Source organism: Giraffa tippelskirchi, chromosome 11, assembly GCF_054371585.1.
Source record: "Giraffa tippelskirchi isolate mGirTip1 chromosome 11, T2T-mGirTip1v1.2.pri, whole genome shotgun sequence".
NCBI classification, from domain to species: Eukaryota; Metazoa; Chordata; class Mammalia; order Artiodactyla; family Giraffidae; genus Giraffa; species Giraffa tippelskirchi.
Window position 1 is genome coordinate 110720001 of NC_137285.1, and position 19478 is coordinate 110739478.

Below are 19478 nucleotides of genomic sequence, written 5' to 3' on the forward strand. Positions count from 1 at the left end.
CTGTGCAGTGATCCATGGAAACACTGGATTCTAATATTCTCCTGGAACTGTTTATGATAATATGTTACCAGCAAGTACAAGTGCAAAACTTAAAGCAAATAGCTATAAGGAGTAGGGAAGGGTGGCGGAGGTAGTGAGGGAGAAATACAAGATAGCAGTACTTTATATGTGAAACCAGACTTGTAGGTGTATATTAAAAATGTGGAAATTTGGGCTAGTAGTGAAAACCTTTCTTCAGCTTTCACAGTTATAGTTTATAAAAATGAATGCCCTTGTGTATGAACTTTTTCTGGCCCGCCCTGCCAGAAGTTAGGATGTATGTAATGTTATATGGTTGTCAGATTTTAAAAGAATATCTAAATTAACTCTGCGTTCCTACAACGAATTCTAGATGGGTGACGTATTAAAATGTATACCACTCAAGTACTTCATCTAATTTTCCCTCAAGGCTATCCTTAACACCTACTTTTGCAGTGAAACAGCTCCAGTTACATATGATGCTTCTGGTATGGCTTTTCTGGTAAGAGCTGTAAGGTAGAAATTGGGTCTCATACTTATCTGGACCTTTGAAATGAATGGGAATTGACATCCTTATTTTATCTCACAATTGTCTGTATTAGAATATAGTTAAATGCTGTTCATCTAGGTTAATCAGAAAAAGCATGCCAGGGCAAGCATTTTGTTGTTCAGTCACTCAGTCATGTCTGACTCTTTGTGACCCCATGGACTGTAGCAAGCCTGGCTTTCCTGTCCTTCACCATCTCCTGGAGCTTGCTCAGACTCATGTCCATTGAGTCGGTGATGACATCCAACCATCTCATCCTCTGTCATCTCCTCCTCCTGCCTTCAATCTTTCCCAGCATCAGAGTCTTTTCTAATGAGTCAGCTCTTCGCATCAGGTGGCCAAAGTATTGGAGCTTCAGCTTCAGCATCTGTCCTTCCAGTGAATATTCTGGATTGATTTCCTTTAGGATTGACTGGTTTGATATCGTTGCAGTCTGAAGGACTCTCAAGAGTCTTCTCCAACACCACAGTTGTCAGGACCATGATCTTTCAGGGGAAGCATAGATCATTCAGCTCAGTTCAGTCCAGTCCTCAGTCGTTTCCGACTTTTTGTGACCCCATGAACCACAGCACGCCAGGCCTCCCTGTCCATCACCAACTCCCGGAGTCTACTCAAACTCATGTCCATTGAGTCAGTGATGCATAGATCGTTAATAACCGACAAATATTTATTATAAGATTTACTGCATGAAAATGACAGTAAATCTTTAAGATTTATATTCCAATAGCTTTGACTACTTCTGTAACCAATTTCACTGTCAAAGAGTCAAATGGATTGGTTAGAAGGTTAGCTGCTCTCCTTTCTGCTTCCCGCTCTCCTTTTATAGCTGTCAATCAGTAATTAAGTACTTTGAATCCTAGAAGTAGAAAGGAAGGAAAAAGGGAAAAAGGAAAGACAGAAAATTCTTTGACTATGCTTGGACTAAATGAATATCTAGAATATCTAACTTGAATATTAAAAACAAAGTTCTATAGGAAGCATATGAACTAGTAAAAATCAGATAATTGAAAATAGTTAATTCATTTAAGTTAAATTTATTATCAGTTATCTTTAATTCTAGTAGCATATTCCCTGAATTAGATCACTTGAGTTTAAATTCTGCCTTCTGTATTTACTAGGTGTAACCTTAGGCAAGTTTTAATATTTTTTAAATAAACATTTTCATGCCTTGGTTTCCTTTTCTGTAGAACAGGGATAATGTGCGTTACCTAACTCCTGTAATTGTTTTGAAGGCTCAGATAATATATGTAACAGTGCTCAGCAAAAGGAACTGATACTTTCTAAACATCTAGCAAATACTATTTGTGTATCTTTTCAATCATCTCTTCAACATCTATCCATCCATCCATAGCTGTTCATCTGTCTGTCCATCTATCCATCTTTTTAAATGTTTTTGACAACATAGATTGATGATTTGTTTTGTCACAGAATATGTAGAACTTTTGAAGTATAAAATGAATTTAATTGACCAGGGGGTGGGGAAAGAGGAGACAGCTCTGAAGAACCAAGTTATGTGCAGAGATCTAGAAGTTTTACTTTAAATCCTCCAGCTAAATGAATACCCTAAATTTATTTCCACCAGTTCATGTAATAAAATTTCTATAATTAGGCAAATATTTATGGAGTGTTTTCCTTGTGTAAAATATGTACTAGGTGCTGTGGGAATACAAAGTCTAATATTTTGTTCTTTCCCTGGAAAAGTTTGTAATCTGATTGGGATTACTGGCCCATGTGGTAAACAATCTTCCTATAATGCAGGAGACCTGGGTTCAATCCTTGGGTCAGAAAGATCCCCTGGAGAAGGGAAAGACTACCCACTCCAATATTCGTGCCTGGAGAATTCTGTGGATAGAGGAGCCTGGTGAGCTGCGGTCCATGGATTGCAAAGAATCAGACATGACTGAGAAACTAATGCATAAAAATATAATTATAGTATATATTTTAAAACGATTGTTTAAGATAGTTTTCATTGTGTTGAATGGGTTATATAAAAAATAAAATTTCAGGGTATTTATTAGAAGTGATTAGAAGATGGGTGGATCTAGTTACCTGGAATAGGCTCAATTAGTCTCCTAGTGATAAGAAAGGAAGGCTAAGGAAATAGGGAAAGACAGGCAAAGCAAAGGCTGGGAGGTAGCAATTAAGTGAAGTCTGAGTGTATCAGTCTAGTAGAGTAGAAGGTTAAAGTGTAGGCTACTAGAAGATAAGTTTAGAAAGGTTGATTGGATCTGGATGGAGGGCTTTGAATGCCAGAGTCAGGAGTTTGGACTTCTTCTGTCATCAGAGGAGAGCCACTGATTTTTCTTTCAAGGGAATGGCTTAATACTGGGGGTGGCAGTAAGACTGATTTGGAGATGGAGATACTGAAATTAAGGATATCAGTTTACAGTCTGTTGTAAGAGTCAAGGTATGAAGTGTAATAAAGCCCTGTATGAAGGTGATCATGAGTATGGTAAGAAGGTATGAGCGTGAGAAACATTATTAAGAAGAGTTGATGGAGCTTAATGACAGGCTGGCAATGATGAGCAAGGATAGAAAAGAGGAGATAGATTTGGCGTTCATGTTTTGAACTTGGATGATTCTGAGAACGATGTTTCCCTGGGTATGAATGAATGAGGGAGAGTGTTGAGGAAAACAATGAATCTAATTTTTTTTTAATTATTTATTTGTTATTTTGACTGTACTGTGTTTTTGTTGCTACACATGAATATTCTCTGTGGCAAACCGAGGCGGGCTACTCTCTAGTTGTGATGCACAGGCTTCTCATTGTGGTTGGTGGCTTCTCTTGTTGCAGAGCACAGATTCTAGGGTGAGCAGGTTTTGGTAGTTGTAGTACATGGGCTTAGTTGCCTTGCAGCATGTGGAATTTTCCTGAACCTGGGATCGAACCCATGTCCCCTGCATTTGGCAGGCAGATTCTTAACCGTTGATCACTAGGGAAATCCCCTATGAATCTAATTTTAAGTTTTGTTGACTATGACATAGCAAGTACGTCTTGGCATAATCTTGATATACTTTTCTAGCAGTCATTTGAGGATTGTTGTATTTCAGGGAGATGAGAGAAAGTTCATTGTTGGGAATATAGATATAAAAATAATAATTTAGATATCAAGGAATGAGATGTTTGATTAAAGGGATATAGACAAAGAATAATATATGGGTTGGCAGCATTAACATGTGAGTGGCATTTTCTGTGATTATAGAGGTACCTTAATTAAAAAAAAAACTATTTTCTCATCTCTTCATCCTTAATTTTCCCTCACTCTTTGTGTTGTGCAATATGCTGAGCACTGGGGATCCATTAATGAACAAGGTAGTCATAACCCCTATGCTCATGGAACATATAGAATAAACTTAGAAAAATAAAATGAAATCTTTTAATGTTTTCTGCTTTTCTTCCACTTAAGCTTTTGGTAACATTTATTTAAGCATTTGTCTCCATGCGTCTAAAAGACATTCTCTGACAACAGATTTGTCTTCTTTTTGTGGACACTTTTTATTACTACTATATTGTGAGGAATATTCTGTAGGATCATAATTTTAGGAATATATTACTCATCACTGAAGTTGAAAAATACTGATTGAACCACATGACCCACTCCCACCTCCTGCCACCCTCTTTGCAGAGAGGTTTTTATTGTGTTAAGCTTATAAGTAAGACCCTTTGGGAAAAGAGCTTTTTGGCAAGATGAAGGAAAAAGATCTTTCCTTTTAGAACAATCTTACTTCTCACATTCAGATTTCTCTTAATGATAAGAAATTTATTTCTAATCATAATAAAACTTGTAACTAGACTTTAAACTTTCCCTTTCTCCTATTTCTTCTATCTGTATTCTGCTTTTAATTTTGCCATGAAGTCAACCCAGTACCTTCATCTCACCCTTTCTCCACTCTTTACAAATAAAATGGAGGAATGGTGGCCATTTCAGGCTTATAAAGGATGAAAGTATCCTTCTAAGAAATGATCTGTAAATATCCGAATTTAAATGCTGAGATTCAAGCTCAGGGAATCATATGTTGTTGATGGTCCCTAATTCATTACACTTTCACTCTTTGCTGTGCTTCCCCTTCTCCTTTACCTGATCCATTTTTGATCTAGAGGATTATACCTGAGATTATTTAGAACAGAAGTATCAGGTAAAAATGGAATATCAGTTCAATTCAGTTCAATTCAGTCACTCAGTCGTGTCCGACTCTTTGTGACCCTTCGGACTGCAGCATGCCAGGCCTCGCTGTCCATGACCAACTCCCAGAGTTTACTCAGATTCATATCCATTGAGTCAGTGATGCCATCCAACCATCTCATCTTCTGTCATCCCCTTCTCCTCCTGCCTTCAATCTTTCCCAGCATCAGGGTCTTCAAATGAGTCAGTTCTTCACATGAGGTGGCTAAAGTATTGGAGTTTCAGCTTCAACATCAGTCCTTCCAATGAATATTCAGGACTGATTTCCTTTAGGATGGACTGGTTGGATCTCCTTGCAGTCCAAGGGACTCTCAAGAGTCTTCTCCAACACCACAGTTAAAAAGCATCAATTTTTCGGTGCTCAGTTTTCTTTGTAGTCCAACTCTCACACCCACACATAACTACTGCAAAAACCATAGCTTTGACTAGATGGACCTTTGTTGGCAAAGTAATGTCTCTGCTTTTTAATATGCTGTCTAGGTTGGTCATAACTTTTCTTCCAAGGAGTAAGTGTCTTTTAATTTCATGGCTGCAGTCACCATCTGCAGTGATTTTGGAGCCCCCCAAAATAAAGTCTGTCACTATTACCACTGTTTCTCCATCTATTTGCCATGAAGTGATGGGACCAGATGTCATGATTTTAGTTTTCTGAAAGGCTGAAGCTCTATACAGTCAGCAAAAGCAAGACTAGAAATATCAGACATTATATATAACATATACTTTTCTGATAAAAAGAATGACATTCTGTTTTATTGAAGTATAGAATTGATTTACAATATTGTTCTAGTTTCAGGTATACTGCAAAATGATTCATATATATATACATATATATGTATATATGTTTGTGTGTATTCTTTTGGGATTATTTTGTCTTATTTGTTATTACAAGATATTGAATATAATTTTCTGTGCTATACAGTAGGTCCTTGTTGTTTATCTAATTTATGTGTAGTACTGTGTGTATGCTAATCCCAAACTCCTAATTTATCCCTTCCCTGTTTCCCCTTTGGCAACTCTAAGTTTGTTTTCTATGTCTGTGAATCTATTTCTGTTTTGTAAATAAGTTCATTTGTGTTGTTTTTTAAGATTTAACATATAAGTGATATCATATGATATTTGCCTTTCTCTGCTGACTTACTTCACTTAGTATGATTATCTCTAGGTCTAATTTATGTTGCCGCAAATGGCATTATTTCATTTTTTATGGCTGAGTAATAGTCCATTGTGTGTATGTACCACGTCTTACTTATCCATTCCCCTGTTGGTGGACATTTAGGTTGTATTCATGTCTTGACTATTATATGCAGTGCTGCAAGGAACATTGAGGTGCATGTATCTTTTTGAATTAAAGTTTTTGTCTTCTGGCTCAGGAATGGGATTTCTGGATCATATGGTAGCTCTAGTTTTAGTTTTTTAAGGAACCTCTATACTGTTCTCTATAGTGGCTGTATCAATTTACATTTCCACCTTTTCTCCACACCTTCTCCAGGATTTATTATTTGTGGACTTTTTGATGATGACCATTCTGACCAGTGTGAGGTGATACCTCATTGTAGTTTTGATATACATTTTTTTCCTAATAATTAGCAATGATGAACATTTTAATGCAAAGAAGGACATTATTGATGAGGAAGAAAACTCCTAAGTTAGGAGTGTTTTGAAATGGAAAGATAGTTTCTGCCATATTGGAAAGAATAATGTAAATCTGAGTGCTTTAAACTTTGGGTTAGATATAAAATCACTTTAGTAATACCTTTTAAAAAAGCAGTTTGGCTGGAGCAACACCTATATTTATATAGATTACTTAGGAATTTTCAGCATGCGGGAAAAACATGTCAAATTTTCAGGGCTTTAATACTAACCAGCTTTGGGTTACTGAAATCACTTTCATAGTGGGCCAATCTGGCCACCAAATTTGGATAAGAATTCCAGATGCTGAGTGTCTCAGCATAAATAAAAATTGTGGACATGTACCCAGTGGTTGGTTATTTTTGTAAACTTGGATAGAGATAGATACTAAGTCAATTTTGTGAGGTGAATTTTTGACCTCGGAAATACATATCACTTTAGAAGACAATAATAAGGCATAAAATTTTTATTTTTAGGAAAAAATAAGACAAAAGCTTTTGAAGTTTGAATAATATCTGTCTTTTTCAACCTGCTGAAAGGTTTCTAGGCTAGAGAGAAATATCTGAAAGGGTAGTTTTTATAATGGTCTTACTGCTAACATATACTTAACATTATCAGCAGAGATGACAGTGATAACAGTTTGTAAGGCCTTGACTTCCCTGGTGGCTCAGACGTTAAAGCGTCTGTCTACTATGCAGGAGACTGGGGTTCAATCCCTGGGTGGGGAAGATCTCCTGGAGAAGGAAATGGCAACTCACTCCAGTATTCTTGCCTGGAAAATCCCATGGACAGAGGAGCCTGGTAGGCTACAGTCCATGAGGTCGCAAAGAGTCGGACACAACTGAGCGACTTCACTTTCTTTCTATACTCTGGAAAGTTGTAGTGCTCTTGTTAGTATTTGTATTCACTTTTTATTAATTGGTCTTTCTTATTGTTTTCCATTTTAATTTACTGTAAGACTAGTAAATCTTGTTCTTAAATAACAGATTGCATACAGCATTCAGCATTAAAATGCACTCTTTTTTAGGGGAAGCCAGATAGATGTGTTTACTCTGTAGAGAGATTTAGATTTGATTTTTTGTTTTCTTCATGGTAATTATGTTTGTACTTTGCTGATCACTAGTTGTGCATTATTACAATGGAAGGTGGCAATTTGATTGTCTTCAATTGGAGAAACAAGTAATTTTATATTCACTAAGCTGTCAGGTAACACTAACTCACAGTACTAAGAGCTCCTGGCAATGTGGCTTGGCACCTATATTTAACTGCTTTGATGCTTGTGTAACCTCTGCTGAATCAGAAATACTTTGCCTGCTGGAAATGGTTTTCAGTGTTGTACAATGAGGTTTTCATTAAGTAGACAAACTGAAAATGAACTGCAAAGCCACTGTTGTTTCTCTCCTCCCCCTTCCCGTTGTCCCTCCCCCTTCTCCTCTCCTTCCCCACCCGCGCCTGTTCCCCTCCCGCTTCCTCTTCTTCCTGTCTTTCTCCTCTTATTTGATAGGAACCTGAAGTTTATACCTTATTTCATTACATGAAAGAGAGAAATTGCTGGCTTGCTTTATTTAGCTAAAGGAGAACCTCAGAGATTAGTTCCCTTATATAATTTTGCTCACTGATAGCATTTGTGAGCCTTCACTTTTCGAAACTACATAGTATCAATGTTCATTTTTCTCTTTTTTCTGGCAATACTGAAAAGTGAAAATAGAGGTGATAGCTTCCTACCTACCCTTTCTCTCTGAGAAGTTATTGTTCTGGTTTATAATTTTATTGATAATTGAGTAAGATATCCTGTAACTTAGCTTTCATACTTGTGGATTTGTTTCAAGCTGACAAAGATCTATTTGGTATTTACTTTAAAAATTATGGTTCTCATTTCATGTGAAAAGGAAATTCAAAGTGAATGTATATAAATAAGTTCATTTTACTATTATTTTAGACAGCTTTCTTTCACTCAAGCCAAATAGAAGTCTTTCATTTGAGGGATAAAGTCATTGTGTGTGATTAAAATCCTCTTAGTAAGTATATTTATAGTAGCCATTGTTTGTTTTTTCTCTTATTGTTAGATGACTGATTTTATTTATGTATTTTGGGCCTGGCTTTCCAAAGCAAAGATCTCAACAAGTAATTGGTAGATTAGCTTTGAGAAAAATTCAATATTATTTCTATCAAGCAAAAAGTATAGAGGTTACATGAAGGCAAGTTGTTTTGATCCCAGGAAGAAACTGGATACTCAGAGACACATGTAATAATTATAGGTTTTCCATAGGCAATCCGTCAGGCAGGCCAGTCATTAGGCTGGTTGCCTGCCTCTTCCAGCAGATACTAACCAATTAGACAGAGGTGGTTACGTGATGTAACATTATCAGGAGAAACAATTCATGAGTCAAAGCATTCCAAGACATATGAGCTCTAGTCCAAAGAACAGTCTTAAGCTATATAAAGTGACAGCAATATTGTCAGCTAAATATAAACTCTAGAAACACAAACTTTGATGACTTGAGAAGAATCTGTTCCAGGTAGTCTCTGTTTTGTAAGAACCTCAGAAGGCCTTTGAAGACAATTTTGGAGCTTTGGTGTGAAAAATTAGAAGCCTTAGATAAGTCATACTCCATTAATTTAAGCCCCTTCTTAGACATACTTCAAGGGCTTCAACCCTTTTTCATTTGCCTCATCACTACTGATTTGACAGCTAACTCAAATTAGTCAGTTTTCTTCTAGCAGATATTTTCTGTATACGTTACCATATATACTCTGAAAGAGCCACTACAAACTTTAAAAGATAGGTTTCTAACTCTCCAGTGTAGCTCTGAAAGCAGTACCTTTTTCATGGAATTTTCTGATTTGCTATTAAGGAGATGGAAGAGGGAGAAAAAGCTGGCAGAAGCATAGGGAAGTTTGGAGGTGGAGTAAAGGACAGGTGCTAGTGCTGGATAAAATAATATAGAGAACAAAAAACAACCCTCAGGCTCTACATGAGTGAATTGCGGGTGGGTGGAGAAAAGTTTAAAAAGGTTTATCTTAATTTTAATGTCTGAAAAGGGGCCCTCCCTCTGCCTGTCCCAATACTTAAAGGTGGAAATTAGAGGTTCAGGAAGAGGGTTTTTAAATCACTCTTTGCCCTAGGCTGGGTGGACTGGCATCTTTTGTAGGGGTTTCTGGGTATTGTGCATTTTGGCAGCTGAACATATCTGTTACTCATGCTCCTTAAAATGAGAGGCACTGTGTTATATTTTTGGAAAATTAGTTGTTTATTTCTCAGTATCAAATCAATTGCAGCATTAAATTAACAGTGAAGTACCTGACTGAAATAAGTCTACCTTGGTAGCCTGGGGCTGAGTTGCAAAAATAAATGTGAATGTTGGCCTGAATTTTTAATTTTTTCTTTAAATAAACCAACTATTAAAATGTTGCTTTATGTTAAAAACAGGGCTTCTTTTGAGTAAATGTAGCACACCTAAGAAATGAATGCCATTTGATAATAACCTTAGAAGTAATGAAAACATTAAAAAAAAACAGGTTAAAATATTGTTCTAATAAATTCAGTGGCTTCTTTGGATAATTATGTCAGTCCCAAATGATAGTATTGAAGTGAATTTTTTCCAAGCAATGGTAAAAGGGAGAAAAAAGTAATTTCAAGTGACTGTGCCTTATGAGAAAGTTGTTTTAAAAATTTCCTAACTTTTAGACATAAAAATGACTTTATAAAATAGCACTACCAAATAAGAAAGATTTAAAGTTCTAAAAAGTTAGGTTTGTCTGAGGTAGAGTACTTAATGTGTAGATATCCAGTCCTCACCATTTTACCCAGTCTTGGACCAGCTAATCTTGATTTCTTGTTAAAGAATATAAAATAAATTTACTGTCTGAGTAGGTTGATAATGGTCTAAGCATTCAGATTTTATACTGGAGTTTTGGAATAAAATAATAATCTTCCTAGAAGCACTCTTGCTGGCTTCCTAGAAAACTTTATCAATTACTGGGGACTTTATCTCCTACCATCTCATTTTCAAAAGTCCTAAGCCCTGAAGTTCTTCCCAGTGGCTGGCATCCTGGGAATTCACTTGATCTGCTGGGCAGAGACATTTCAAACTCGGGGAACACATGATGGGAATTTAGTTTTATGTGTCCCAAAGATATGTAATTCTCTTTGGAGATTTTACTTGATAATAGCTATGCCCCAGAAAACCATCTTGTTTAACCAATGTGATAAGTTGACAATGTAGTTTTTCTCTCTGATTATAATGTACTCTGTGTAGTCAATACACTGGTACCATGTGAGTGTAATTTCCTCTTTTATTTTATCTCCAATGCACTGTATTATAAATAAACAGTTAAAAAAAACACCAAACAAATCTGTTGCATCTCCTTTTAAGATTGTACCACTGTAGACACTTGTTCTAGTAAAGTAGAATTGGGCGCATTTGATTGCATTTAAATTTTTCATGCTTCAGCAGTTTGGCTGGGAGCACAGTAAAGAAAAATCCCATGAGCGAGGATAGTTTAGAATAATAGAACTTGATTTTGTGTATTATAGCGGCAACATTTGTGCTGCTTTAGTTAGGGTTGTGTCAGCACTTCCATTATAAACCCCTGTTTTCAGGGGGTATATAGCTAGGGAGTTTTTTTTTAAATACAAATTAAAAAAACAATTCATTTGAATGATTTTTAAGTTATAATAGTGCAAAAATAAAACAAAGTTAAGTCACATAGAAATCAACCATTTTCACAAGATTTTAATTATTTTGCTTATTAGTTGTATATGAAAGTGAAAGTCACTCAGTCGTGTCTGACTCTTTGCGACCCCACGGGCTATACAGTTCATAGAATTCTCCAGGCCAGAATACTGGAGTGGGTAGCCTTTCCCTTCCCCAGGGGATCTTCCCAACCCAGGGATCAAACCCAGATCTCCCGCATTGCAGGTGGATTCTTTACCAGCTGAGCCACAAGGGAAGCCCATTAGTTGTATATGGGCAGCAGCTAAAGTAAGATACTATTCTAATACACTATGGGGGTGGAAGTTTTTGTAATGGAAAATTACTGATATGAGGATTAAAAATAAAAATCAGCATCCCATGTGATATTTTAAAACATTAAAACAAGTGTATATTTGATCTATGAGTTTCTAAAGAAGAGTAGCCATGGTGCAATGATTACAGTGAAGGCATTACCAAAAGTAAAGTATCTCTGCAGCTTCCTGAATACAGTTTAGTTGGTCTAGTGAAAGGGAAAGCTAAAGAACTGAGATAAATGAGAATGTAATCAGAAAATTGAAGGATTCTATAACAAGATACTTGTGCAAAAGTAATCAGTAAATTGAATCTGATAATCAGTAAATCTAAGACATTTAATAAATTTCATTAAAAAGAATTTGTGCACATTTTCCTTTTAAAAATGCAACAAAATCACCATCTAAAACAAAACACTCCAACAAAACTGTCAGTAAAAGACAAACCTGAAACAAGCCCAACAATTTTATCAAAAGGAAATGTCTACAGTGAGGCAATACCTAGCTAAACGAACAAGAATCACCTTTTTTCTCTCCTAACAACATATTGAGAACTACAGAAACACAAGAAATTAAATAAAACGTGATATGGAAAAGTATTCTTGGAACAAAAAATGTTAATTTCTTTCCTAAAGGGAGGGATTTTGAAGTTGAGTAAGCCTCCCTCAGTTGTTAACTATTATGGTCTATCCATTTCTCCTCCTTGTCCCTTAATGAAGTTGTGAACTGAGGATGAACAGTCAGATTTAATGTTGTTTTTTGTTGGCAGCCTATATTTTATTTGCAACCCTGATACACATTTGTATTTGTAGGTGCAAAATAAAACACAGATTGTGTGATGTTATAAATTGCTAGCTTTTCTGAATGGTCACTGGAGGAATCACCAGAAGACTGTTGATGAAGTAGAGGTGAAGCCTTTCCTCACTAATTGTATTCAGCGTGTAATTTCTAAACTTCCCTCTGAATTTTGATTTTCAATTAACACTCCCCATTTGAAGATAATTTTCTATTTAATGTAATTGCAGGAAATAATTTATTGGCTGATTAAGACTGAGGGCCCAGCCTTCCTTAAGAAAACACTCTAACAAACCAGCCTTTAAACTCAACCCATGGCTTTGGACAGATTTCGTCTATTTTTACAGCTGCATGGTTGTGTTTAATTAGGATTGTGCACTATTGTTCATTGGTGCAGTTTATAGTTGAAATTATTCTTAAGAGACTTTTCATTTTGGGTTTTGTGTTGTGATTAATTTATACTAAACCAACAATCACAGATATTGCTATTGGAAGGAGCCAAGTCACTTTATAATAAGAGGATGTTTGTTGGGGAACTAAAGTCACTCTGAGTTTTGGATTATGACTTTTGATTGTATTTAGCTGTTTTAAAAAGCAGCAGTAAATTCATTCTTTTGTCTTTAATGTGAATGATTACATTATTGGTACTGTTATTATCTGAACTATGAAAACACTCTTGTTAATGGCAAGCTCTTGATAAACTTGCAGAACAGTTATAATTTGCCTGGTTTTACTATAGTGATTATGAGGCTAGTGAAATTCCTGTATACTAAGAAGCATCCTGTGGTATCATTTTCTGTAAGTTTGTATACATTTCTCCATTTGTCACTGTTGAAAGAAATTAGTCAAGGATAGTCTTAACTAATTCTTTGATAAACTACTCTGTAGAACATTTCATTTTTTTCTCCTCAAAGAAAAGATAGATATATTTCTGTACTTTCTCTTCTCCATATTATTTTCTAGTATCAAGTCTAATAGATTATTTTTTTTACCATTTATAGAATGATTAATAAAGTAGGTATCAGCATTTTAATATGTTTCAAAGCACTTCAAAAGCCTGTAATACTTTTATTTAGAACTGTGCATAATTAGATTAGCTGATCTTATATTAATTTTTTTCACTGTAGGATACTAAATCTGAGCCCCCTCATTAATTGTGAGAAATTTAGCATTAGCTGTTAAATCCTATGTGAAACATGGGCTGCTACATAAAAACTACTGTTTAAATTGGAATTAACTTAATTATTTTTCTTTGCACTTGATATTTCCTTCACTGCAATATTCATGAAAGCATGTGACAGATTTGTAAATTTAACCGTTAATCTCAGATTTCTAGACCCTTTAATCAGTATTTATTTGTCTGTAGAAACAGTACTAGCAAGTTAATGATTTGCTAATTTGGAAAATGCTCATGTGGTTTCCTATGTTAACTGATTTGTGCATTTTTTAAAAAATGGTATGAAATCAATTAATGTTAAAGAGCAATTAAGGTGGAGATTTTATTCCTTTCGTTACACAGCAATTTTAGAGCTAAATAAGCTATAAAACATAAACATTGTAAAGTTTTAGAAAAATATTCAGTTGCCTCTTCTTTTAAGTTATAAACTTTTAGTGACTTTATTTCTAGGCATAATGCTAAGAAAATCATCTTCATAAAGAAATATTTTAAAAGGTTTGAAATTCTGTTTAATAATCATGATTTTCTGATTGTATATGAAAGTACAGAAAGAACACCTTGTGCTGATCGTAGTTGATGTTTACTTGTAGATACATATAGAATGTTCAGTAATTGTTTTTGGAGTTTTGAAAATATTATGCGTAGTAGGCACTTTACTGGGTTTTCCAGATGGTGCTAGTGGTAAAGAACACCGCCTGCCAATGCAGGAGATACATGAGAGAAGGGTTTGATCCCTGAGCTGGGGAATATCCCCTGGAGGAGGGCATGACAATCCACTCCAGTATTCTTGCCTGGAGAATCCCATGGACAGAGGATCCTGGTGGGCTACAATCTGTGGGGTTGCAAAGAGTCAGACGTGACTGAAATGACTTAGCATGCAAGCACGCAGGCATTTTACTATGTTCATAGTAAACGCTTTGAATTTTATATATACTTTCTAATATAAAACAGAGGCATAGTTATTTCATGTACTCAATTAAAATGTCACAAAATTGCCTTAAGACTAATCTAGCACCATCAGCCACTCAATCAATATGTCACTTAAAAGTTTAGTTATAGCAGTTGAGACACCTTGAAGGTCTTTACAAAAAGATCAGATTGGCACTAATCAGTGTTAGGTCTAGTGCTCATTAACATAAGGTGTAAACTAAAGATGTCTGGACCAAGTTTGTGTAGGATTTTCATCATAGATTACTTACTCTCCTGATTATTTGATTATATTTTCTTACATAGACTTCCTTTGTTTCTATGTAAAGCATAAGAGAAATTTGGATGCTTGTAAATTCATCCTCCCAACTGGCTCATCTGCTGTTTATCTTTTCATTTTTTTTATTTCTTTTTTTTCATTTTTTATATTCTTTTTTTTTTTTTGCTAGCCATCAACTGAATTACTCTTAATAATCTAGTTGGGAGAACTGAGAGGAAAAATGCGCACATACATATACTATACATTATGAAAACTCATTCCATAATAATGCCATTTGTGCATTGGTAAAGAAGAAAATGTACAGCAATTACTGGGAAGTTTGCTGAGTTAAAAGCAAAGAGGAAAGTGGAACAGATAAGCTAAGAATTCTTCTTCAGTGATTTAGATTAGATCATAAATATTTCTGAAGTTAGAAAACTTTCCTTTTTTTCTGAATTAGTCAAATATAAGTGATGGTTTATTCTTTTGTCATTGACAGTCCTTTTAAAAATTTATGCTGTTTCCTTGTTTTGTAGAAGAATGTCTTCCAAGCAAGCCACCTCTCCATTTGCCTGTACAGCTGATGGAGAGGAAGCAATGACCCAAGATTTGACCTCAAGGGAAAAGGAAGAGGGCAGTGATCAACATGTGGCCTCCCATCTGCCTCTGCACCCCATAATGCACAACAAACCTCACTCTGAGGAGCTACCAACACTTGTCAATACCATTCAACAGGATGCTGACTGGGACAGTGTTCTGTCGTCTCAGCAAAGAATGGTGAGCTTTTAAAATCTGGTCACTGTCCCTAAATGTGTCTGTTATTATGGGCTCATTACAAATATGTGTTTTAGAGAAAGCTCAAAATCTGTAGCATTAGAGTTATTTGTGTTCAGGCCCAGGTGGCTCAGATGGTAAAGAATCCACCTGCAGTGTGGGAGACCTGGGTTCAATCCCTGGATTGGGAAGACCCCTGGATAGGGCATGGCAACCCACTCCAGTATTCTTGTCTGGAGAATCCCCATGGAAAGAGAAGCCTGGCGGGCTACAATCCATGGGGTCACAAAGAGTCGGACATGACTGAGTGACTAAGCACAGCACAGCACATGAAAACAGCCACCATGTCTATTATTAATATACTACTAGTTAGTGGGAAAAATTGGAAAATGGTTTGCGGTTTAGTTTTTGTCCATTATTAGGTCGACTTGCCAAAAGGGATTTAGTTTAATTTTGAGGAAAATTTTGTTATCTTATTCTCTGATTCTCTGTGTTTAAGATAGTGAACTTAATAATAACACAAAATAGGTATGATCCAATAAAGTGTGGCTTTGTATTAATATGGAAAAATTATAATAAGCAAACATATCTATGTGAATGAAGTAGTAGAGTGAATACATCTTCAGTGAGGAAATGCAAGTATTTGTCATTTTTAACAGTCATTCTTGATTAATAATAAAGCTTTTCTCACTTACGTGCCTACATATTAATTTCAAAAAGACATGCAAAGCACCCGAGTATCATTCAGTCAAACTGCAGGAGTTTGCCCTAAAGGCAGAAACAGCATCAAATACATGCAATGTATTAGCCTACTTTCTCATGTTAAGTTCTACCTATAACCATTAGAACAGGTACCATAATAAGTAACATTACTTATCTAGTTTAAAGCAAAAGTTTTCAATTTTTTTAGTGTTTATAACTGACTGAAATCTTAACATATTATATTAGATTAGGAATTTTAAACCCTGTTTTACATGTCTTAACTCTTGGTTAAATTAATGAAAAATATTTTAAGTGGGAAATGAAGAAAAGTTTTATCCCTTAATAAAAAATTAAGTAATATTTTAAAATGCCTTTAATAACATATTTAAAAATTCTTGCTCTATTGTCTCAAAACCAGTTCAAAGGCTTAATTCCATAATTTATGAAGGCAGACATTTTTCTTTTTCAAATGATTTCTCAGTAACAATTAGTACTCTGGAGCAGTAGGCAAGAAATAGAGAATTGGACTAGACTAACTGTTCTAGACCAACTTTAGATTCAAAGGGGATCATCATTATACAATTAGACCCACTGGAAGATTTGTTTTTCTTGCATAGGGAAAAGAAAAGATATGGTTGGAAAGATTGTTTGGGACCAGTTATCCAACAAGATCTTATATTAATAGGTAGCTTTATGGAAGTGAGATTTGATTCTAAGCAGAATAGGAAGTTCTTGAAGTGTTTAAGAACTTCAAAAAGAGAATTTCTGACTGTATTATGAATAGATGGGAGGGAGACAGAATGAAAGGAGGAAGATCTGCTGGAAAGCTATTTCAGAAATCCAGGTAGAGATGATGGTGGCTTGGATTAGTGTGGAAGCAGATCAGATAAAGAGAAGGGATGGGTTCAAAATATATTTTAACTTTTATGCCAAATATACTTATGGACAAATCAAAATAACTACACTGGAAAATACAGGTTGAGGCAGAAATAAAACAGTTCAGATTTTATTTCTTTAGAGCGCTCTTTACATTTTTCTTAGTAAAATTTAGTTTGTATATTAGCAAGTGCAAAATTGCTTTGGTGAGTTAGTCTCAAAGTTTTATGATCTAATGTTTTGTCAGAAAATAGATATTAATAATTTGCTTACCAAATTTATGTTAAGTGGGATTTATGGTAGCATAAAATAGTTTAAATATACAAATATGTTATATTAACATAAAAGAAATCATATTTGCTGGAAATGTTTCCAAACTTTCATTCTCTTCTGATATCAATCATTACTTTCCACTGGAGCCTTTGTGTATTCTGAATGTCTGGAAGCCAAAATATTTTGTTTTAGCTCCCATTCTGTGGTATTTCCCAGCTGTGTACTTATACAATTGGGAAATAGCAGCTGCATTTGGAAATTCCCTTTTGTGCTCCCTTTTCATTTGATAGATTCAGTAATGTATAACAAGTGTAACATCAGACCTGCAATGACTTATACCCCAAGGATCATATCACTGATCAAGTTTTCTCAACCAAGCAAAGGAAAACAATGGAAGGATTTTAGGTTTCTGGACAGTCTTGCAAACCTATATATAGAGAATGTGAGTGCTGGGGTAGAGTAACTGTGGTTAGAGTAAAATTTAATAAACACTTTGCCTCATTCTACATTCAAGTAAATTAAATCCAGAGTAGTTGTTATGAAGTTAAGTGAAACTTGTAGCTCTCTTCAGTGGGTCGTATTTGTTATACATTGTAATTGAACCTCGTAAAATCAGCATGGAGCAATAGGAAACAACAGAGTGTCTGGAGTGGAATGGGTGAGGGAGAGAATGGTATGATATCAAATCTAGGAGGCAGGCAGATGACAGGTACTACGGGGTATCATAGGCTACAGTGAGGTGTTTGGTTTACTTTAAGTGATGGAGGAAACCACTGGAAGATTTTAAGTAGGACACTACCATGATTTGATTTATTATATTTTGAAAAGATCATATTAGCTGCTGTGTACAGAATGGATTGCAAGAGGTGACAGCAGAAACAAGGGCACTTATTAAGAAAACTGTTGCAGTAGTGCAGGTAAGAGTTTGATGATGAGTGAGAGAGGGGGCAGTTAGGGAGGTCATTCTTTGAAGAGTTCCGTAGAGTCTGGAGATGACCAGATTCACACAGAGGGTGAGTAGGATATTTTATGTAATATACACTTGGGTAGAAATTTAGTCAATAATATTTTATAACACAAAGTAAAGTTGATGAGACCAGGGCGTGGGGAAGGGTTAGGCAATGCTCCTGCACCAAGAATGTTCCATGTAAGGACAGAAGCTTTTTGCCTAACAGTGAGCTGTTTACAGGTAACTTCTGGGGTAGGTTATGGGAATGTGGTCTAGATACCAACATTATCTCTTAGAAGATCCCCAAACTGACAGGATTGTAAGTGGGACCTCTTGCATGCATGTATACCTGTGCACTTGCATGCATTCTCATGTTGATATATATCTTAAGACAAATGGGATTATGTGCATTTGGATTTTAATTACTAGTCTAATTAGGTAGAAATAATCATACTGGACCCTCAGGTCCAGATATCAGAATTCCTTATTTTAGAGACCTGCTTAAATTCCTGAAAGTTTTATCTCTTTGGTAAGTTTTAAAAGTAATTTTCCACTGTAAATAAAAGCTGTCAATAAATCCTTAGTTGCAATTTAAAGAAAATAATAGGCATATTGAGATATTTAATAAATAACTGTTGGGAATAATACTTCCCTGCTTGCAAACAATTTCTCCTCTCTGTCTTTCTTTCTTTCAGTTCAGTGAAGTTATTAATCAACTCTAAAGTATTCTATATAGTTTGTTTTGAGTCATAAAAATTCTGGTGTGGATTTTGTACCTTTTCTAGAATGGAGCTGTTGCCATTACATGATATAACATAGTCTAGGAACTTTAAGTGAGGATTTAATCTTTTCCAGTCATGCTTTATATTGTGACAGAGTTTTAGAAGGTTTCTAATTTTGTTACCTTTTAAAAGATTTTAAAAACTTGAATTGTCACGCTTTTGGTAAGATCTAGTAACTTAAGGTAGTAGGCAGCACTCAAAATTTATTTCCTCACTTTTATTGAGACTATGCTTTAGAAATTGTAGTGAAACCCACTAGTTCACCTGGTTCAAACCATGTGTGAGGTTTATATTCATCTATTTGGTACCTGTTTGGGTCTATGAAGCACTGGGGAAAAAATCCATACACTAGCAAGGTTTAAACTTGAGAAATTTAGTTATTACCACTCTCATTTTGGGATTTTGGATATCCATTCACTTTAAGTAAAATTCAAACCTAGACTTCTGTTAATAAGTGAAAATGTTCCTCCTTGCCCCTGAGTTGTGAAACAACATTTTCGAGGAAGCCCTATGGAAGATTTCCCATTTTCTATAACTCTGAAACTATATTAGCACACAGTATTGTCCATCTTTAAATG

The 19478-nt window shown here is 35.3% G+C and overlaps 1 protein-coding gene across 50 annotated transcripts in view; it reads left to right on the plus strand.

Moving 5' to 3' along the window:
* Window positions 1-19478, plus strand: part of SOX6 (SRY-box transcription factor 6) — a 671664-nt gene that overhangs the window by 274380 nt on the left and 377806 nt on the right. For all 50 annotated transcript variants that reach the window (XM_081541518.1, XM_081541528.1, XM_081541535.1 and 47 more), the window contains one exon: window positions 15081-15321. In XM_081541518.1, coding sequence (XP_081397644.1) covers window positions 15085-15321 — 237 coding nt within the window. In that variant the 5' untranslated portion in view covers window positions 15081-15084. The remainder of the gene's footprint in view (window positions 1-15080; window positions 15322-19478) is intronic.